The sequence below is a fragment of the Panthera pardus genome, unplaced genomic scaffold (genome assembly GCF_024362965.1).
Source record: "Panthera pardus isolate Hobbes unplaced genomic scaffold, ASM2436296v1 HiC_scaffold_13, whole genome shotgun sequence".
Lineage (NCBI taxonomy): Eukaryota > Metazoa > Chordata > Mammalia > Carnivora > Felidae > Panthera > Panthera pardus.
Window position 1 is genome coordinate 142,699,988 of NW_026526688.1, and position 23,642 is coordinate 142,723,629.

The 23,642-nt window shown below is 40.3% G+C and overlaps 1 protein-coding gene and 1 pseudogene across 1 annotated transcript in view; both read right to left on the reverse strand.

Moving 5' to 3' along the window:
- Window positions 1-5,382: 5,382 nt before the first annotated feature.
- LOC109274972 (farnesyl pyrophosphate synthase-like) lies at window positions 5,383-14,299 on the reverse strand (annotated as a pseudogene).
- Window positions 14,300-18,837: 4,538 nt separating this feature from the next.
- SHROOM3 (shroom family member 3) overlaps window positions 18,838-23,642 on the reverse strand; it is a 320,344-nt gene continuing 315,539 nt past the window's right edge. Inside the window, 1 exon segment of the mRNA XM_019466895.2 lies at window positions 18,838-19,833. Within this exon segment, the coding sequence (XP_019322440.2) occupies window positions 19,465-19,833 (369 nt within the window). The 3' untranslated portion in view covers window positions 18,838-19,464.

The following is a 23,642-nucleotide window of genomic DNA, read 5'->3' on the forward strand; positions in this document are numbered from 1 at the left end:
ATTAGCTTTTACTTCTTTTATATCCCGAAAAGGGATTCTAATCTATTTTGGACTCCAGCTAGTATTCTTATTATCGTGATTCTAATTCTGGTTTAGACATCTTGCTTGTGTCTGTGTTGGTTAAGTCCCTGGCTGTCGTTTCTTCCTGCTCTTTCTTTTGGGGTGAATTCCTGCTGAATTCTGTGGTTCAGCTTGTGCAGATTGTTGTGTTAATCCTCAGATCAGTTTTCTAGGTGTGTAGGATGGTTTAGTGTTGGTCTGGCTGTATTTCATGGAGACTCTTATTACCCTTTTAATATTGATACAATTTGTAGATCCTTCCTGATATAGGATATTTGTGTTCTTGCTTTTCTTTCTGGATTAGATACCTTAGGGATTTATCAATTTTGTTGCCTTTTGCCTTTGTTAATTTCTTATCTTTTTTATTTTGTTAATTTCCACTTTTGCCCTTATTATTTCCTTATTTCTCCTTACTTTTGGCATACGTTGCTCTTTCTTTAGCTTTTTGAAGTTGAAACTTAAGTATTGATTTTAGAGTGTTCTTTCCTAATATAAGTGTCTAAAGCTATCAATTTCCTTCTATTCATTTTTGTAAGTATATCACACAATTGTTGGTATGTTTCATATCAGTTTAAAATATTTTCTGATTTTATTTATGATTTGTATGTTGATCCAGGTATGTTATAGAATAGTGGTTTAATTTCCAAATATTTGGGGTTTTTCTAAGTTTCTTGCTGGTATTTCTAATTTAATTCCACAAAGAACATAATCTGTATGTTCAATCAGTATGCTTATAATCAATATGCTTCAATCCTTTTTATTGAGACTTATTTTATGGCCATGCATATAGCCTATCTTGGTACATATTATATGTAATGACAATGATTGTATTCTTCTATTGTTGGCTGTAATGTTCTATAAATATCATTTAGGTCAAGGTGGTTTGGGATAGTGGTCAAATTATTTGTGTTCTTACTGAGATTTTTTTTTTGTCTGGTTTTTCTGTCAGATGATGAGGGAGAGATGTTACAAATCATGGATTTGTGTTCTGTCCTCAGTTTTGTCCATTTTTGCTTTGTTAATTTTTAAGTTCTTTTAATAAGTACATAGATATTTATGACTGCTATATCTTTCTGAAGAATTGACACTTCTGTCATTATTAAACGTCCCTCTTTATCTGTGGTAATACTTTTCATCTTGAAGTCTATTTAATCTGATATTAATTTAACCACTTCAGTTTTATGACTAGTGTTCGCTTCGTTTATCTTTTCTCATCTATTTACTTTCAATCTATCGGTTTCTTTATATATATAAATGTGTCTTGTAGAAAATATACACTTGGATCTTGATTTTTATAATTTAGACAGTTTCCACTTTTAAATTGGAGTGTTTAGGCCATTAAAATATAATGTAATTATTCATAAGGTTTAGTTATAGGGCGACAACACTGTTTTCTCTTTGTTTCTGTTTTCTGTTTCTCTATTCTTCCTTTCCTGCCTTATTTTGGATTTAGCATTTTTTAAAATTCCATTTTAATTTACAAATTGGCTATGTTAGAGTTTTTTGCATTTTTTAAATTTTTTATTTTTTAATTTTTTTAAAGTTTATTTATTTATTTTGATAGAGTGAGCGAGAGTGTAAGCATGAGTCGGGGAAGGGCACAGAGGGAGAATTCCAAGCAGGCTCAGTGCTGCCAGCCCAGAGCCAGATGTGAGGCTTGATCCTACCAACCATAAGATCATGACCTGCCCCCATGAACCTGTGAGATCATGACCTGAGCTGAAACCAAGAGTCAGGTGTTTAACCGACTGAGCCACCAGGTGCCCCAAGTTTTTGCATTTTTAACTTGATAGCTTAGGGATTACGATTACAGGTCTTGATTCTTTGTAGTTTTTTAAAATCCTTATTTTTTTCTGTTCTTCAAATTGGATAATGCCTATTGATCTATTCTGAAGTTCACTGATGCTTTCCTTTATCACTTCTGTTTTGCTTTTAAATCCATCCAGTGTATTTTTCATCTCAGGTATTATATGTTTACCTGATAATTTTACTTGGTTTCCTTTGTATAGTTTTTATTTATCTTGAGATTTCCTATCTCTTTGATTCACTATGCACCTTCATTAACAAACATTTTCCTTTGTCTCACTGAGCATATTTATAGTAGTTTAAAATGGTTTAAAATCTTTTGTGGTTTAAAATCTTTTTGTGCTAATTCTAGCCTGTGGGTCATCTCAGGGTTGCTCTTTGCTGATTGTCTTTTCTCTTGAGATTGGGTCACAAATTGCTTCTTTTTCCTATGTCAAGTAATTTTGGATTCTAACCTGGATGATGTGAATAGTATATCCTGGAAACTCTGTATTCCGTTATATATTTCTCCAAAGAGTTTTGATATTTTTGTTTTGATAGACCATGAAGTTGGAATTAAATCTCAAGCTCTATCTTTGGGAAAACTCAAATTTCAGTTCAATTATTATATCTTTATTTATTTATTTTTTAAATGTATTAACCTTTAAAATTTATATCCGAGTTAGCATATAGTGCAATAATGATTTCAGGAGCAGAATCCTGTGATTCATCCCCTACATATAACACCCAGTGCTCATCCCAACAAGTGTCTTCCTTAATGCCCCTTGCCCATTTAGCCCTTCCCCCCACCCACACCCCCTCCAGCAACCCTCAGCTTATTTTCTGTATTTAAGTCTCTTATGTTTTGTCCCCCTCCCTGTTTTTATATTATTTTTGCCTCCCTTCCCCTATGTTCATCTGTTTTGTATTTTAAATTACACATATGAGTGAAGTCATATGATATGTCATTCTCTGACTAATTTGACTTTGCATAATACAATCTAGTTCTATCTACATTGTTGCAAATGGCAAGATTTCATTCTTTTTGATTGCCGAGTAATACTCCATTGTATTTATATATATGACATCTTCTTCATCCATTCATCCATCGGTGGAGATTTGGGCTCTTTCCATACTTTGGCTATTGTTGATAGTGCTGCTATAAACATTGGGGTACATATGTCCCTTCGAAACTGCACACCTGTATCCCTTGGATAAATACCTAGTAGTGCAATTGCTGGGTCATAGAATAGTTCTATTTTTAGTTTTTTGAGGAATCTCCATACTGTTTTCCAGAGTGGCTGCACCAGCTTGCATTCCCACTGGCAGTGCAAAAGGGTTCCTCTTTCTCCACAACCTTGCCAACATATGTCATTGCCTGAGTTGTTAATTTTAGCCAGTCTGACTAGTGTGAAGTGGTATCTCATTGTAGTTTTAATTTGTATTTCCCTGATGATGAGTGATGTTGAGCATTTTTTCATGTGTCTGTTAGCAATCTGGATGTCTTCTTTAGAAAAGTGTCTATTCATGTCTTTTGCCCATTTCTTCACTGGATTATTTGTTTTTTGAGTGTTGAGTTTGATAAGTTCTCTATAGATTTTGGATACTAACCCTTTATCTGATATATCATTTGCAAATATCTTCTATTCCATCGGTTGCCTTTTAGTTTTGCTAATTGTTTCCTTTGCTTTCAGAAGCTTTTTATCTTGATGAGGTCCCAATAGTTCCTTTTTGCTTTTGTTTCCCTGGCCTCTGGAGACATGTTGAGTAAGAAGTTGCTGCAGCCAAGGTCAAAGAGGTTTTTGCTGGCTTTTTCCTCGAGGATTTTGATGGCTTCCTATCTTACATTGAGGTCTTTCATCCATTTTGAGTTTATTTTTGTGTATGGTGTAAGAAAGTGGTCCAGGTTCATTCTTCTGCACGTCTGCACTGCACTGCACTTCTGCACATCTGGACTGCACTGCCCAGTTTTCCCAGCACCACTTGCTGAAGAGATTGTCTTTATTCCATTGGATATTCTTTCCTGCTTTGTCAAAGATTGGTTGTCCATATGTTTGTGGGTCCATTTCTGGGTTCTCTATTCTGTTCCATTGATCTATGTGTCTGTTTTTGTGCCAGTACCATACTGTCTTGATGTTTACAGCGTTGTAATACATCTTGAAATTTGGAATTGTGATGCCTTCAGCTTTGGTTTTCTTTTTCAAGGTTGCTTTGGCTATTTTGGGGTCTTTTCTGGTTCCGTTCTAATTTTAAGATTAGTTAAAAGATTAACTAAGATTTAAGGTTTAAGATTAGTTTAAGATTAGTTAAGATTGTTCTAGCTTTGTGAAGAATGCTGGTGTCATTTTGATAGAGATTGCATTGAATATGTAGATTGCTTTGGGTAGTATCAACATTTTAACAACATTATTCCATTCCATGAGCATGGAATATTTTTCCATTTTTGTGTGTGTGTGTCTTCTTCAATTTCTTTTATAAGGTTTCTATAGTTTTCAGTGTATAGATTTTTCACCTCTTTGGTTAGGTTTATTCCAAGGTATTTATGGTTATTATATCTTCATTTTTGTTCATTTATTTTTAACGGGAGCCATGGGTGTTTTTTTTTTGTTTTTTGTTTTTTGTTTTTTGTTTTAAGGTTTATTTATTTTTGAGACAGAAAGAGACAGAGCATGAGCAGGGGAGGGTCAGAGAGAGAGGGAGACACAGAATCTGAAACAGGCTCCGGGCTCTGAGCTGTCAGCACAGAGCCCGATGCGGGGCTCGAACTCACCGACCGTGAGATCATGACCTGAGCCGAAGTCGGACGCTCAACCGACTGAGCCACCCAGGCGCCCCTGGGTGTTTTTAATACATGAAAAAAATTGACATTTCAGCTCAGTAGAAAGGGGGAAAATTATGCAATAATAGAGCCTACCAGACAATCATTTGAATGCAAATAAAAGTATACCCTTACGTCATACCAAATATTGTCAACTAGCATTGTAGCAATGATTCATGAATAATAATGTAAATTAAATTAACTCAACAGAATTTATGTTAAGCATTATAAAAAGGGAGGTATGCTGCCATTATATCAGGTTCAAAAGTTAATTTCTGAAGTCAGTGATACAGCAATTTAAGAAAGTGTACCCATATGTTTCTTGCTGATTTATAATGTTCAAACTATGTATGTCAAAATGTACAGAAAACAGATCTCTATATCAATACATCAAAATAAATGATCTACTTAAAGTCTACACCTGAATTATATAACTCCTACAAAAATTGAAATTTGTACCTTCCATTATTACTAACAGAGCACCCTAAATCAACTGTCTTAAAGATAAATTTAGTCCTTCACAAAAGAAATAGTCCAGAGGTGTCCTTTACAAAAAAAAACACAATAGTCCAGAGGCAGAATGGCTACAAGACTGGTTGGTTCAGTGGCTCAGTAACAACATTCAGGTACCAGGTTTTTTTTTGTTTTGTTTTGTTTTGTTTTTTTAAGTTTAGATAGTTTACTGAGAGCCTCCCTCTCCCACCCTCACAATCTCTAGGTCACTTTTTCCTCTTATAGATCTTGTGTGTTAGCCCCAGGAAGATGGCTAGAGGTGGAGGCATGGCCTACTGCTTGATGAGGCTCATAGGGTGGCTTTAGCTGTCTTCACACTGTGTGAACACAACTGGCAGGTTCAGCTCCTCATATAGTGCCTTCACCCGGGGTACATCCTCGGCCATAATTCTCCTGAAGGACCCGGTGCTGTTCTGGAGAGGCCCGCTGCGGACACTGAACTATCAGCCAGCTGCATTTGTTGTCCTGGATGTCAGTGCCAATCTTGCCTGTCACATTGGGTCCCCAAAGAGATCAAGATAATCATCCTGAATCTGAAAGAACTCCCCCATCTCAGGATCTTATTGGCATTGGCATGTTCTTTCTCTTCGTCCGTGCACGCCACATACATGGCAGCAGTACAGGAAGATAGAGGGAGTAGAAAGCTGTCTTGTGCTTGACAATAGATTTGTACCTCTTTGCAGTGAATCTGCCAAGATCCCCATTGCCCTGGGGGGCTGTGATGAGGTCAGGGTCTGGCTGATCTCAGTCTGATAGGAACTCTGTAGGAAAAGCTAAAGGATAGCAGAATTTCATCTAGCACTTCTGCCAGATTGTCACGGTGCTGAGGATGGAATGGACCATCCAGAGACAGGAGAGGCAATTTCCTGGCTCAAGGAGGTCTTGGAGTACGGTGCGAATGAGACCAGTGTCAGCAGAGTTTGACAGCACTGAGAACATTTCAGGAGCTGGTGGAGCCAAGGAAGCAGGATGCTGATAGTCTCTGGTGGGCTGGTGTGTGGAACTGCTCTAAGCTTTCTTCCTGGTGTCATGATGGTTATCAGAAGCCAGGCATAGGTTTGGATGCCATCAATGACGCTTTGCTTCTGGAAGTATGTATCTACCACCTGCTGAAGCCCTAGTGGCAGGAGTAGCCTTCTTACCTGAACTTAAGTTGTAATTCATTTTTGAAAGACATAACGAGACATTACATCCAGACAAGGAGGTATCCAAAAAAAGATTAAGATTCCATTTCACCCTGCATGGTTTCTTAAATCTTTGAGGAAATCTTTTCCAGAAATAATTTGTCAGATACATCTTTTGTTTATCTGTCTAGAATTGGATCCTATGATTAGTCTAAACCAATTGCTAGCAATGAGAAAAGGATTATCATTAATGACAGAAACTGATCTGTGTTTATTCCCTGTCCTGTGATGGGAAATTGACACTCAAACTGGCAGCAAACTGTAAGGAGGCAGTGACTAAGATAGTCCCTGAATGTCTGCCACAAGCACATACTGTGTTCTTAATTCATTCAGTAATAAGAAGGGGTAGAACCTAATGTTTGAAAATGCTATTATATCACATAAAAATACAGATAATTCTTAAGTTACATGGTATTTGTGCTCTACACACTTTCCCTATGTAGGCATCCAAATAGAATAATAGATGAAAAAATTAAAAGTGGGAATATTTTAAAAAACATTTTATTTATTTTTGAGATAGAGACAGAGTACGAGTCGGGGAGGGGCAGAGAGAGAGGGAGACACAGAATCTGAAGCAGGCTCCAGGCTCTGAGCTGTCAGCACAGAGCCCAACACAGGGCTCAAACTCACGAACCACGAGATCATGACCTGAGCCGAAGTAGGACACTTAACCGACTGAGCCACCCAGACACCCCTAAAAGTGGGAATATTTTGAGTACATTTTAAAGCTGTATAGACCACAGTAAGTATTACAGTTCTTTCTCTCTACTGGAGACTTCTGGCATTAACAATTTAGAATTATGCAGAGTTTTCTATCTCTTTTATATATAGATTTCTAATTATTTTGCTGACTCAAATACAGTTGAAAATATTATTTTAAAAACACTGTTTTTTCTTTTAATTTTTCTTTTCTTTTTCTTTTCTTTTTTTTTTTTTTTTTGAGTTTATTTGAGAGAGAATAGGGGAAGGGCAGAGAGAGAGGGAGAGAGAGAATCCCAAGCAGGCTCCCCACTGTCAGCAAGGACCCCAACGTGGAGCTTGAACCCACGAAACATGAGATCATGACCTGAACTGAAATCAAGAGTGAGACACCTGACAGACTGTGCCACCCAGGTGTCCCTAATTTTTATTTTATTTTAATTCCAGTGTAGTTAACATACAGTGTGATATTCATTTTGGGTGTACAATGTAGTGATTCACCAATTCCATACATTAGTAGTGTTCATGATAAGTGTGCTCTTAATCCCCTTCACCTATTTCACCCATCCCCCTTCCCACCTCTGGTAGCCATCTGTTTGTTCTCTAGAGTTAAGAGTCTTTTTTTGGTTTCTCTCTTTTTTTTACCCTTTGTTCATTTGCTTTTTAAATTTCACATATGACTGAAATCATATGGTATTTGTCTTTCTCTGTCTTGTTTCATTTAGCATTATACTGTCTAGATCCATCCATATTGTTGCAAATGACAAGATTTCATTCTTTTTACGGCCAAATAATATTCCATTGTATATACACACTACATATTTTTTATCTATACATCTATTGATGGACACCTGGGCTGCTTCCATAATTTGGCTCTTGTAAATAACGCTGCAATAAACATAGTGCTATATATATATCCTTTTGAATTAGTGTTATTGTATTCTTTGGGTAAATACCCAGTAGTGCAGTTACTGGATTGCAGGGTGGTTCTGTTTTTAATTTTTTGAGGAACCTCCATACTATCTTCCACAGTGGCTGCAGCAGTTTGCATTCCCACCAACAGTGCAGGAGTGTTTCTTTTTCTCCAAATCCTTACCAACATTTGTTGTTTCTTGAGCTTTTGATTTTAGCCATTCTGACAGGTGTGAGGTGATATCTCATTGTGATTTTGATTTGCATTTCCCTGATAATGAGTGATGTTTAGCGTCTATTCATGTGTCTGTTGGCCATCTGTATGTCTTCTTTGGAAAAATGTCTATTCATGTTTTCTGCCCTCTTTTAACTGGATTGTGTGTGTGTGTGTGTGTGTGTGTGTGTGCTTTTTTTTTCTTTTCATGTTGAGTTGTAATTTTTTGTCTCGTGATGAGGACTCTTAAGATCTATTTTCCTAGCAACTTTGGAATACATAATGCAATCTAGTCATAATGTTGCCCTGTTAACTATAGTCAACCATTTGCATTGTATCCCTAGGACCTATTTATCTTATAACTGAAAGTCTGTATTTTCTGGAAACGTTCACCCATTTCACCCACCTCATTCACCCACTCATCTATTGATGGACACTTGGGTGGTTTCCATCTCTTGGCTATTGTAAGTAATGTTGCATGAACATGGGAATGCTGATATCTTTTTGAGATAGTGATTTTGTTTACTTCACATAAATACCCAGAAGTAGAATTGCTGAATCATGTGGTAGTTCTATTTTTAACTTTTTGAGAAACCTCCATATTATTTTCCATAGTGATTGTACTAATTTACATTCCCACCAACAATGCACAAGGGTTCTCTTTCTTCCACATCCTCACCAACACTTGTTATTTTCTTGTCTTTTTGATAAATAGACATTCTAACAGGTGTGAGGTAGTACTTTATTGTCATTTTGATTTGGGTTTCCCTGATGATTCGTGATGTTGAGCACCTTTTCATGTATCTGTTGACTTTTTTTTTTAAAGATTTTATTTTTAAGTAATTTCTGCACCCAATATGGGGCTCGAACCTACAACCTGGACTTCAGGCCACAGCTTTTAAGATGTGCAAATAGGCCTCTTTCACAGAAAGACCTGTTTTTCGGTCTGCTGCCCCTGCACTGGGTCCTGGGGAAATAGGTGCAGTGAGTCTGTGTGAATCCATTAAGAACAGTTTCTTAGTTTGCTATACCCTTGTGGGGCTTGTGTATGAAAGCCCCATTGTCTTTCAGAGCTGGATGTTTTGGGGGCTCTCAGTTGGAAATCTTAAAAGTTGGGGTGACAGATATGTGTTCAAATCTTTTCACTCCTCAGGGAGAAGCTGGGAGTTGTGGGTTCCCTCCTGCTTGTGTGTTGTTATGCCTGGGGTGGAGTTTTGTGAGATTGTGTCTTATCCTCTCCTACCTGTTCTGATATGGGTCCCCCACCCCCGCCATTTCTCATTTACCTGATGTATAGGAGTAGTTCAGCTAGTTTCTGGATTTCTGCACCCCCACCCCCCAGGGAATTGTTCCATATGTAGGTATGGTTCAGTGTGTCCATGGGAGGAAGTGAGCCTGAAGCCTCTATGTCATCATCTTGAACCACACTCTGTATTTCTTTTTAAAAATCTCTTTGTTACAGCAGCTTAAACTACACCTAGCTATGATAAAAATACCTGGGAGTGTCTGTCTTCAGGATCTCTAATAACTGCATGAAGGATAAAACCCAGTTACCCATTTAGTCAATAACAGATAACTAATTTGCCTTAGTTTCTCACTTTTTTCTCCACTGTTTTTTAAAGTTGAGGTATAACCCACAGTCAATATAATACATAGGTCTTAAATGTTCATTTTGATGAATTTTGACAATTTTTATATACTCATGTAACTACCACTGAAAGGAAGCTACAACAGATTATTTCCATCATTCTAGAAGGTTCTCTTGCATTCCATTTCAATTAGCTTCCCCCCATTCCCAGGCAACCACTTTCTCATTTCTATCATTATAGATTAGTTTTGCCAGTTCTAGAAATTGATATGTGGAATCATACGGTACGAACTTTTTGTAACTTCTTTTGATTAATTAACGTAATGATTTTCATTGACGTTGTTACATGTATATCAATAGTTGTTTTTTACTTTGTATTTATTTATTTATTTATTTATTTATTTTTATTAAAACAAATTTTTTTAATATTTATTTTTGAGAGACAGAGAAACAGACGGGGCACGAGTGGGGAAGGGGCAGAGAGAGAGAGGGAGACAGAATCTGAAGCAGGCTCTAGGCTCTGAGCTGTCAGCACAGAGACTGATGAGGGGCCCAAACCCACAAACCATGAGATCATGACCTGAGCTGAAGTCAGATGCTGAACCTACTGAGCCACCCAGACGCCCCTACTTTCTATTTTTTTAAGTTTATTTATTTAAAAAATTTTTTTAAATGTTTATTTATTTTTGAGAGACAGAGACAGAACGCGAGTGGGGGAGGGGCAGAGAGTGAGGGAGACAGAATCTGAAGCAGGCTCCAGGCTCTGAGCTGTCAGCACAGAGCCTGACGCAGGGCTTGAACCCACGAACTGCGAGATCATGACCTGAGCCGAAGTCAGATGCTTAACCAACTGAGCCACCCAGGTGCCCCTTAAGTTTATTTATTTTGAAAGATAGGGAGAGGGAGAGAGAATGCATGCACATTCAAGCATGGGAGGGGCAGAGAGAGAGAGAAGACAGAGAATCCCAAGCGGGCTCCACACTGTCAGCGCAGAACCCAATGCAGGGCTCAATCCCATAAACGGTGATATCATGGCCTCAGCAGAAATCAAGTGTTAGATGCTCAGCTGACTGAGCTGCCCAGACGTCCCAATAGTTGTTTTTTACTGATGAATACTATTTCACTGTATTAATGTACTGCTAATGGTAATTTGTTAACCTGTTGATGGAGATTTGAGCTGTTTTGAGTTTTTTGACTATTGTGATTCAAGCTTCTATTAACATTCTTCTACAAATCTTTTTATGGAGATATATTCATTTCTCCAGAGTTATTATCTAAAAGTGGAATTGCTGGGGCTCCTGGGTGGCTCAGTCATTAAACATCTGACTTCAGCTCAGGTCATGATCTCATGATTAGTGAGTTCTGGTCCCACATCCAGTGAGCTGGAGCCCTGCTTCGTGTGAGCGCTGCTTCTCCCTCTCCTCCTCTTCCTCCCTCCCTCTCCTCCTCTTCCTCCCTCCCTCTCCTCCTCTTCCTCCCTCCCTCTCCTCCTCTTCCTCCCTCCCTCTCCTCCTCTTCCTCCCTCCCTCTCTCTCCTCCTCTTCCTCCCTCCCTCTCTCTCCTCCTCTTCCTCCCTCCCTCTCTCTCCTCCTCTTCCTCCCTCCCTCTCTCTCCTCCTCTTCCTCCCTCCCTCTCTCTCCTCCTCTTCCTCCCTCCCTCTCTCTCCTCCTCTTCCTCCCTCCCTCTCCTCCTTTTCCTCCCTCCCTCTCCTCCTCTTCCTCCCTCCCTCTCCTCCTCTTCCTCCCTCCCTCTCCTCCTCTTCCTCCCTCCCTCTCCTCCTCTTCCTCCCTCCCTCTCCTCCTCTTCCTCCCTCCCTCTCCTCCTCTTCCTCCCTCCCTCTCCTCCTCTTCCCCTCTCCCTCTCCTCCTCTTCCTCTCCCTCTCCTCCTCTTCCTCTCCCCCTCTCCCAGGATTCTCTCTCTCTCTGTCCCTCACTCACTTGTACCCTTTCTCTCAAAAAGAAAAAAAGGGGAGTTGCTACACTGTAGAGTAAATATATGTATAATTTTGTAAAAACCTACCAGTTTTCTAGTGTGTTACACACTCACCGGCAAAGCATAAGAACCTCCTTTGCTCCACGGACCCACCAACACTTGATTTTAGTCACCCTAGCAAGTGGGTAATGGAATCTTTTGTGGTTTGAATTTATATTTCTCTGATGATTTAAATATGTTCCTCACCTTTTCATGTGCTTCTTGACCAACAATATATCTTCCTTTGTGAAATGTCTACTTCTTTTGCCAAGCTTTAAAAACTTGGATTGTTTTTATTGCTGATTTGTATTCATGTGTCATGCATATTTGCATTTATGCATTATGGACAGAAGACTTTTTGTAAGCTACCTCCCACTGACTTCTGATCAATTTGACCTGAAGAGCTGTGGTTCTACTTTTCTTAGCAGGCAACTCCTATACCTTCAAAATTAGCTGGGCCAGTGTGCAAACTTAAGTATCCAGAGTGATGATGAGCATGCACGTTTCCCACTGTGCCCTTCAAAGATGCTACTCTCTTATCTACCTGTGGAGGCACATTTTTATTTTTTTATTTTATTTTATTATTTTATCTACCTGTGGAGGCACATTTTTATTTTTTATTTTATTATTTTATTTTATTTACTTTTTTTTTTTTTTTTTTTTTTTGAGAGAGAAAGAGCACACGAGCAGGGGAGAGGGCCAGAGGGAAAGTGAGAGAATCCCAAGCAGGCTCCACGCTCAGCACAGAGCCCAACGTGGGGCTTGATTCCGGCACCCTGGGATCATGGCCTGAGCTGAAATCAAGAGCCAGACATTCAACCGACTGAGTCACCCAGGCACCCTACAATTTGTTCTTAAACCCTGTTATATCATTTTCAAAATGTATTCAAAAACAAGTCTTCAGTAAGATTTGTAGAAAAGGTCAAGGAATCCATTTTTTTTTTTTAATTTTTTTTTTCAACGTTTTTTAATTTATTTTTGGGACAGAGAGAGACAGAGCATGAACGGGGGAGGAGCAGAGAGAGAGGGAGACACAGAATCGGAAACAGGCTCCAGGCTCCGAGCCATCAGCCCAGAGCCTGACGCGGGGCTCGAACTCACGGACCGCGAGATCGTGACCTGGCTGAAGTCGGACGCTTAACCGACTGCGCCACCCAGGCACCCCATCAAGGAATCCATTTTTAAAAGAAGGAAAAATGGAGGAATAAGAGGAGTTGCATTCTCAACGCGACAATATATGACTGCTCAGGGTTTTAAACTCAGATTAAAATGATTATCCTTGGGGGCACCTGGGTGGCTCAGTCAGTAGAGCATCTGACTCTTGGTTTCGGCTCAGGTCATGATCTCACGATTTCATGGGTTCAAGCCCTATGTTGGGCTCTGTGTTGGCAGTGCAGAGCCTGCTTGGGATTCCCTGTCTCCTCTCTCTCACCCTCCCACACTCACACTGTCCATGTCTCTCTCAAAATAAATAAACTTAAAAAAAATTATTCCTTGATTAGGGTGAAGTTTCTTTGGACTTTTACATAGTAACATCAAAACACGTTCAGTGATACATTATTAAACTGAGTTTATTATTAACTTCATTATGAAACTTCTGGAGTAAACTTTGAAAATGTGTTTCTATCCTAAGCTGAAGTTCCTTTTCTACCTGTCTGTTGGCACAGAATCCTAGTCCTGGATGGACATCAGACTGTCTTCTTGCCCTTTAATAAATCCATGTGATACCACATGGATCTGTGTTCTTTTTTTTTTTTTTTTCTTTTAAGTGTCAGAAAGGAAGATTGGTATTTTAAATTCTCATTCTAGTGCTCTGAACCCTCTTTGCTGGCTTGTTCCTTCTTACCAACTCAGCTCCTGTTATCACATAATATAGTCAAATCCTGTATTCTGTTCTAATTAGAGAAGGGACATTACTCTCTTTCATTCTTATACACATTTAGACATATTGCAAAATATTCCTTTAGGGATCTGTTTTTTAGCTTGGATTTTTTTTTTTTCTTGAAAATGAAAAAAATGCATGTTTTTAACTTTACTCACAGGTCTTTGCTTTAGTTCTTTACTCATTCCCACTTGATCCTTTGTAAGTCACCAGAAAGAAAAAGAAAGAAAGGATATAATTGGACTCCCTTTGGGAGTGGACGGGCAGGACGAGGACACGTGTAGAGGGTGAGGTGGAGCAAAGCACACCCAGAGACAGAGGCTTACCCCCCTGGACACACCAGGAGACGTAGAGGGACATGGAAGCAGAGCAAGGCAGAGATGAACAGATACAGAAGTTATGTATGTTCCTAAATAGGCCTAAGTCTAAATCTGTTGCTTTAGGCACTTTGAGGAATATGGGCGTAGGAATCTCGTTTGAGAACTTGCTTTCCTTCTGATACCTTCTCCTTCAAGAGGTCTGAAGTCACTAGTTTTTCTTTGTTGTCATGGAAGTAGTTCTTAAAGAATTAACAACTACAGAATTCTTTATGGTGCCAGAAGATGACGCTAGGGTGATAATCCAGAGGGAGAAATCTGTGTCAGTTATCACCTTACTGCGTCTTCGCTCCATGTCTACTCTTGAATGTATGTTCTGCAGTAGTGGACAGATCGCTTCCATCTCCGTTACGGTGACTGTGATGTTAGGCTTTCTCAGCCGAGGGCACTGGAGGAGCAGGAGGGAAGAAAAGGACTGTCCTGCTGATTTGGCTGGTGAATGAGTAGTGTGTGTATGGGACATCTGATGGAGTTCTGCCCCAACCATGGATTGTCTTGATGACCTTGCAGCCTTAACAGGCGATAGCCATCTCCCGGCCCTGTGGACGAGAAGCCTGTTCCCTGAAGGATTCATGCTTTGCTTCGGTGATTCTGCCAACACCTGCTCCACCATGCAGATCACCTGCGACTCAGATGGTTTCCACTGAGAGGCTGCCTCCCCCCACCCCACGCAGGTCCCCACTGCTTGTGAACATCCTTGCCATTGGCTGCTGACAGACTGTACCCAGCTTGTGCTCTGGAGGGTTGTTTCCTGCTTGCCCAGGGATTGCAGACCAGCTCTGGCCTGGGTAAACCAACACATTCTTCTGCTGAGAGTGCACTAAGTTCTCCAGTGAGGTCTGAACCCAAGCCTTGGGGAAGGGGACCCTTTCCCAGATTGTCTTTCCTTAGGTACTCTCCCTTAGCTCAGGGTATCAAATTTCCTTATATCCTATAGGCACTCATCAGAATTAAGTAATTCTTTATATTAAACTTACCCTGTTCAACCCGCTGTGTCAAGGGGTGGCAATACTGATGTTTTAGCAGGAAACAGAGTTGTTTTTCCACTGATAGAATATTAGAGAGGAATTTATAGAATGAAGGTAGGAATAAATGAGCCGGTTTCTTCATTTGGAGCTTTTTTCTTACCTAATTCTGATTTTAGGGTTTGGAAATTTGACATTTTTGTGTCATAAGCTAGACTGTCCAATCCATGCTGAGAGAAATTCTAACTCCTGTGTACCTGAGACTTGGGATGGGGCAACAGAAATCTAAGTAAGGTCCCCGCTGAAAAGGTCAGTCATGATTTCAGGTTAGTGCAGATCTCAAGGCAGAACTTCAGATTACTGACATTGTGTGACAGGTTGATTCCTTTTGAGGAAAAATAGTGCAGTTGAGCCTCAAGATGTGCTTAGCTTGTTCAAATTTAAAGCAGATCTGGGAGAAAGTGAGCAGGGAAAAACACCCATATCATAACCTGGGGATTGCACAAAAATGGGACAATATTAACTCATAATGAGTTGTTATTACATAAATTCATGTTAGTCTTTCTGTGATATTAATAAAGACTGTACAATGATTGGTATCAGTGGCCCTCAAACAGTGAAGTATATCAGGATAACCCAGGGAACTTAGAGATGCAGACTCCTAGCCCCCTTGGTGGTGTCTCAACAATGGGCATTTTTTTTTTAAGTTTATGTATTTATTTTTGAGAGAGAAAGCACAAGTAGGGGAGGGACAGAGACAGAAGGAAAGAGAATCCCAAGCAGGCTCCACACTGTCAGCCCGGAGCCTGATTTGGGGCTCAAACCCACAAACTGTGAGATCGTGAACAGAGCCAAAGCTGGATGCTTAACCAGCTGAGCCACCCAGGCACCCCAACGATGGGCATTTTTAACAAGCACTCCCTTGATTCTCATGCATGGTATTTTTGAGAAACCATGCATTAGCTGGTGTCTGACTGAGCTTCCAGAAGAAAGGTGAGGTTATTATTTAGAAATAAGAATTAAAAAAAAAATCCAAACCGTTCATGTGTTCCTTTCTGATTTTAAAACGGTCTTTATCATTTTATCCCATTCTTCATCCCAGAGTTAAGGCAACAATGAATATCTTGTCCCCAGTATACTATTTCTGTGTAGAACAGCACCTTCACATTTGTCTGATCATTTTATACTTTGCCAGAGATGGAGAAGTTACTTAAGGCTGAAAGTTCTCCCTTTTTCTTGCCAGTAATAAGGTGCATAAGACTTGTGCTCTTCTAGAGAAACAAAAAATAATTTCAACCCAACAGAATAAAGCCAGTAACATGGAAAATTAAAGGTATCTGGAACAATAAAAGAATAAAAAGCCAATGTTTTCCCAGTATCCAGAAAAAAACCCAAAACACCCAATATCTTGGTAAAAGATGCTTGAATAAAATATAAACTTAAGGTAGTGCTCGTATTAGGAACAACTGTGATCTTTTACACTCAGAAGTGATTTTAGATCAGATATTAACAGTGGAATAATAGGAAAACTGGGATGTCGCAGGCTGGGTTCTCTCTTGTATGCCTCAAAGGCCCTCACTTCAACAGATAGCTTCTGTAGGGGTTGACCCATGCTTGCTAATCTTCAAGTTTGGAAATCAGTTGTGCAAAACAGAACCTAAAATGTTCTCCTGGAGAGGAGGAAAAAGTTTTGGTTTTACAGTGTCTCTTGGAAAAACTCAGACACTTTCACTATGGAACCTCCCTGCATTCTTTGGGGTTAAGCAGCCACCACAAGAAACAAAACAGCAGGAGAAAGCCCTGAGTCAACCAGCATGTAGCAACATGCTCAGAACTTCTCAAGTGGCCCAGGAAGTTGGGAGACCTCCCAGTTGTCACAAGACCTCGTCCTTTCTTAGAACTTCACAGGTTTCTCGAGTATCAGCATTTGGATTATTGTGAGGCCACCTCACATCCACCACTTCTGACGGGACATGGCATTTCAGAAATGACCACGTCCACAGTACCGACTGAACAAACATCCTTAAGTCTTGACCAACAACATGCTTATAACTGATTTGCTCATGATCTTGGCTGAGGATATTGCTGGGAGGAAAAAGGATGGCCTCCACTGTAGAGGATTGTTTTTAATAGTGGAAGAGAATGGAAAATAGGAAAGGGATAGAGAACAGGCTTACTGTTGGGCCTAAAGGTATTTGAAAGTTAATAATGGTGAAGTTAGCGGTCTCTTCTCACCAAGCAAGGGTCAAGTTTTGCTACAGTAGGGATCACACCCACCTGAGAATTCATTTTCAGAGTTGCATGTAAAACCTCCCTCATTTCATGTAACAACAGACAGCAGTTCAGTGTAGCAGAGGAGGGAGTGATATCCTGGCAGGTCCTATGCTTTCAGGTGTTTATGTCATGACAAGCATCTGTTACTCTGAAGGCCACTTATTTTGACATGTATAGATCAGAAAAGTGACTGAAAAAAGACTGAGTGTGCAAAGTGTATCCAGTCAAATCCTTCAGAGGAATAATTTTGGAGAGTGTTAGGAACTGGGAGCCCCTAGAATCCCCTTGAGGAATTTGACTAAGAGCAGCTGAAGACATTTACTGGCTGGCTTCCACCTGGTCTAATACAGGGAGCCACTCAGTATCAGCAAGACACAGCTAATTGCCAACGAGTTGATTTGGGGCTCCTGTGTTGGCCTAACTCTGAGGAAATGTCAGACGCACTCTATTTCTCTACCTCAAAAGAACCAGGAGGTGTGGCTGCTGAACACTGTCACAGGTTCCACGGAGTCCCTGGGAAATGGGAACTCTGGATGTAAGAGAGAAGCTTTGACGACATTCCTGGGAAACAGAGGTGCTCTCTTACTGTACTGATGGAGTCAGCGTATAGCCTCCAAAAAAGGAAAGCTTTGGCTTTGGTGTTGATGGCTCACAAGAAACTTCTGGGTGGCCTGTTCGTCCAAGCTCTTCAAAAGACATCTATATTGGGGACCAAAACCATAGTTTTGAAGTTCTTAAAACCAGGAGATACATTTCATTAAGTAATTAAAATGTCTAGGATGGAAGAGGGCATTTGGTCTCTTGAACAAATTTTATTCTCCCAATTCTCTCTAGTACTTGAAGCTCAAATGAGCAGAACTGGCCACCAGCCACGGGTCAAGCACATGTGAAAACAACAAAAAAAAACTAAATCAAAGCCTAGGTTGCACCACCTGCTCAACGTACTAGGCCATCTCCGGCAGCCATTAGCACAGCCTGGCCGCTGGTCCTCGCCTCCTGCCACCTCCCGGTCTATTTGAATAGACTTATAACTTGGGCTCTAGAGTACCCTCCAAAAAGTCATAATTTTGAAGCAAAATCACAGTCTTCAGATGCCCCGTCCAAATTCCAAATGGATAGTGCAAAATCACTCTTTGGATATTAAGGAGGCAGTTTTTGATGGTGGTTGATAGGCTTAAGAATTTAGGAAAACTTTTTCAAAAGCATCATTAAAACAGCCTAAGAATAGAGCTCTTAATGTAGGCTACATTTAGCCCAAATCCCCTGCAGAAGCACTGCATGACTTCAGTGGAATTGATTTGGTTGCTGACTTTCCTCTTACACAGATTAGCTGTCGTCCTTGTTGGTAAAATTTAGCTCTGTCTCCCCGCCCCAGCAATCATGCCGTGAAGCACTAAGAAATGATGTGACAGCCATGTGGCACAAAACCTCCTTCCCGGGGAAGGTGGTGTTCCTGTTGGTTGTGGAAGTAAAGCAGCGATGACTGTCAGCAGAAACTGGGATTCCCCCGTACCCATTCTCACACAAACGAAAAAGGTACAAATCAGGCAGACAAGCCAAGGGCTTAAGAAAAAAGTCTCCATGCTCAATGTGATTATCTTTGGAATTCTTCATTTCATTAAGGTTTTCACAAAGTACAAAGCTCAAACATAACTGCCTATGTCCACCACAAAACAGAATCAAATAAGTGGTTAGCACACAAACATAATGATCTTTCTCATTTTAAAAAATATAAATAACGACAATGTTCAAGGTTTTACAGTTTTCTTCTGTGGGTGTTTCTCTTTAAGGCTTTATGTTGCAGACCCTTCATTAATGAGTTCTTATACCTGTTGTCAAGATATACCACCCACAAGCAAGGAAGGCCACTGTGAATACATTCCTGAGGGTGACACTCATCTAAGTTGCCTCAGCCTGTTAAAAACTAAATTGAACGCCCTCCCATCAGTTCTCACAGTTTCATTAATTTTCCTTCTACTAGAAAGTGATCATAGAAAGGAGTAAGTTCCCAGCAGCATTCAAGCTCTCAGATCAATCATGTAGAGTGAGAAGGAAGAAACAGGCTTTTTCCTGGATAGTTTGTTTGTTTGTTTGTTTTCCTTTCATCCAGAAAAACCCCAGTAACCCATAGAGTTTAAATGGTGGTTTGTACTGAAACATTTTTCAGATTAAATAGTGTTGAGAGAAAGGGTGATCTTTTGGTTGGGTGTTTTAGAAGAGGTTAAAGTGGGGAGGTTAATGTTGGAAAAATACCACTTAAAGTACACCCCCCAACAGGAGCCGTTTCACTCTCAAGGTTTGGGGGCAGAACCAAGGCCCCTGCCTTGGGAATGAAATCAGACGGGAGGCTCTCCAGCAGACACTTGACTTGTTCCTGGCCTAGCTTGATCTTGTCGTCCAGCTTTCGCTGCTCAATGAGGAGTGTTGACTTCATTTTCACGAAATGCTGGTAATCCTGGAGCTGCTCCTCTGACAGGTAGTTGGCCAGGATGTCCAACACTACACGCTCCCTCCGATCCAGGTTCTCCTTGAGCTCCCGGGCATCCTCGTGCTGCCCAGCCAGGACCTTCCTCTTCTCGTTGAGGGAGCTCTGCCAGGGCAAAACCAAGAGATCAGCAGAGGGCAAGGGCAAGGAAGGAAACTGCAAAAACACCTTTTACAGGACTGTGAAATCTCCAAGAGTGTATTTCAACTGTTGCTCTAGAGTAAGGAGGCTTACTTTTTGGAAAATCAGTTTATTACCCTCTGTTGCATGTATATACTTCTCTAACTTGTCAAAGTATGTGGCAGCTTTAAGAGAGATTACATTAAACTGGGGTAAAAGCTCAGCTCTAGGCTTCTAGATTTAAAACGACAATCAGTGATTCCACTCACATGAAGTATTTAGAGGTTGCATATATCTATAGGAGTAATCAAAAACATAGAGATACAAAGTAGAATGGTGGTTGCCAGGAGCTGGGGTGAAGGGGTGTATGGAGTCGTTTAATGGATATGAAGTTTCAATTTTACAAGAAGAAAAAGTTCTAGAGATCTGTTGCACAACAATGTGAACATACTCATCACTACTGAATAAAATGGTTGAGGCGGCAAGTTTTAGGTTATATGTAGTTTATCATGATAAAAAAGTAAAGGGGGCATGGTGTACCTGGGTGGCTCAGTCAGTTAAGCATCCAACTTTGGCTCAGGTCATGATCTCACGGTTTGTGGGTTCAAGCCCCACATCTGGCTCTGTGCTGACAGCTCAGAGCCTGGAGCCTGCTTCCGATTCTGTGTCTCCCTGTCTGCCCCTTCCCCCCACCTTGTTCTCTCTCTCAAAAATAAACATTAAAAAAAAATTAACTGAAAGGGGGGAAAGAAAGGCCAGTCTTCACAGTACAAGTATTTACATTGATAGCGGTTCTCAAAGTGTGGACCAGCAGTGGCACATCTCCTGGGAACTTGTTAGAAATGCCAATTTTCAGGGGCTGTTTGATCTACTGAATCCACAGCTTGGGAGCTGGGGCCCAGAAATCTGTGGTTTAATAAGCATTCCAGGCGATTGTTCCACAGCTGAAGTTTGAGAACCTCTGCTCTGATCCACAAACCATGGGAACATCAGATTTTCCATATCGAAAGAAATCTGTTACCAATTTTTACGCCTTTGAATCTACTATGAGAGAAGTTCTGTTTAACGATGATGGTAGTTTCATATTCTGAGCGTTTCTTACACAAACCCAATGGTAAGATAGCATGTGTAGGCTAATTTTCTTTATAGAAATCTTTAACATGGCTTTTTACTCATCATGTTGACATATAATGAATCTTTTTATGTTTAATCATTTAAATTTTTCAGGCCAAAGTCATTGAGAAATATTAAAATGAAAATCTAATTACAAGGTAGATCTGTAATTTTATTTCAATATAAATTGGCTATGTAGGCTTATGAAAGGCTCACAGGCCATGTGCCTTATTTTCCCTTGAACTAGCATGTCAGATCTTACAAAATAATGCCCAGGGGGGAAAGTACAAAGTTTTAGGTTTATCTTACAGATATCTCCATTTTCATGGCTTCCTTCCCCTAATAAGAAAAACACATCTAAAACAACAACAACAACAACAACAACAACAACAACAACAACAACAAAAAACCCTTAGGTAAGGGGCCTGGCTGGCTCACTCAGTGGAGTATGTAACTCTTGATCTCGGGGTTACGAGTTAGAGCTCCACATTGGGTGTAGAGATTGCTTAAAAAATCTTTAATGAAATCTTGCCATTTGCAACGACATGGATGCAGCTAGAGTGTATGATGCTAAGCGAATAGGTCAATCAGAGAAAGACACATACCATATGCTTTCACTCATGTGGAGTTTTAGGAGACAATACAGATGAACATATGGGAAGGGGGGAAAACAGAGGGAAACAAACCATAAGAGATTCTTAATGATAGAGAACAAACTGAGGGTTGATGGAGAGAGGTGGGTGGGGGATGGGCTAGATGGGTGATGATGGGCATTAAGGAGGGAACTTGTGAGGAGCACTGGGTGTTGTATGTAAGTGATGAATCACTAAATTCTTCTCCTGAAACCAATATTATACTGCATGTTAACTAACTAGAATTTAAATAAAAATTTGGAAAAAAAAAAAAAAAGCCCTTAGGGACACATGCACCCCAATGTTTATAGCAGCGTTATCTATGATAGCGAAATTATGGAAGCAGCACAAGTGTCCATCAATAGACGAATGGATAAGGAAGATGTGCTATATATACTATGGAGTATTAGCCATCAAAAGGACTGAAATCTTGCCATTTGCATTGACATGGACAAAGCTAGAGAGTATGATGCTAAGTGAAATATGTCAGAGAAAGACAAATACCATATGATTTTGTTCGTATGTGGAATTTAAGAAACAAAGCAAACGAGCACAGGGAAAAAAGAGAAAGAGGCAAACCAAAAAAGAGACTCTTAAATATAGAGAGCAAACTGGGGAGGTGGGTAGAGGGGTGGGTGGATGGGGATACAGGAGTGCACTTCCTGTGACGAGCACAGGATGACGTTTGGAGGTGTTAAATCACTATATTGTACACCTGGAACTAACATTAAACTGCATGTTAACTGGAATTTAAAAAAAAAAACAAAACACCTTAAATACCTTTAGGGACTGAATTTGAATGAAGACACCTTTCAAAATGCTGTAAAGAAAAAGTGAAAACCTCTTTCTCACCTTTAAAAAATTAGCAAGTATTTTAAACATGAGAAATAGAGAATAATACCTGTGTGCCCATCATTAGCCATGCCAATTCTTAACAGGGGCATTTATCATATTTGCTTCAGATTAAAAGCAAAAACTAGAGAATTCAGTTGAAGCCTTACATATATTCCCCTTCGCCCCACTGGTGACCATTCTACATTTTGCATTTGTTGAACCATTTCTTCTTCCTTCAAATTTCTATTATACTGGGTTTCTTAATGAAGACTGATCGTGATAAAAACGAGTATGGATGTATTATGCATGTGAGCAGGCACACATCTGTATTCGAGGGTGTGTACATTTAAACGTTGAGTGGAGTTCCATTCTGGAACAACTCCTCTTCCCCTAACGAAAACTGCTTCACTGTTTCTTCTCTCACAGACCTGTGGCATCCATCCCAGCAACCAAACAGGAAACTTAAAGTTAGCTTCCGCTCTGCCCTACCTCTCATCCAGCTTGCCTTACTATTTCAAACTCATTCTCTCACTCCCTAGTCTGTACCCCTGTGGTAGTTGCCTAAGTGAATGGCCTAACTCCTTCTTGGTAGACTCTTAGCCTAAGCCCCACCACTCTTCAGGCTAATTAGGTGATGAAATTAGTTTATGGCTCTTCCTGGCCTCCAGGCTAAAGTCCTAAGTCTGTCAAGTGTGACCCACAAGGTCTCTGTGACTATTTTCTGTGCTGGATACTGCTTGTGCCTCTAGATCCACTTTTCTCAGCCATGCCCTGGGCCTAAGGAAGCTGAATGGTGAAGGCTGCATCAACTGGTGTCCTCTCCCTCTGGGCTTGATCCATGGGTGTCATGGGCAGGAGACTGGAGGGAGGGAGCAGGAGGAAGAGCCTGGGGCATCTATCCCTGGCTCCTTCCTTGCCAGGTAGTGGGGACTACATTTGCTCACCATGGCCTCAGGGCTGTAGGACAGACACAGTTAGAATTCTGATAAGGGCTCTCTTCCTCCTCCAAGTGATGCTAACCTTGGGGGGACAGGGAAGCTTCATTATCCCTTCTTCCTCACCCCTTCCCACACCTTCACTGAACATTGTTTATCCCTTTTGAATGAGCCCTCTATTTCCTGTCAATTTCCTGACTGTACACTTTTTTAAATATTTCCTGCAATTCACGATTTTTAAAAACCAAGCAACCATGTATGGTTCTTGAATATGCCATGG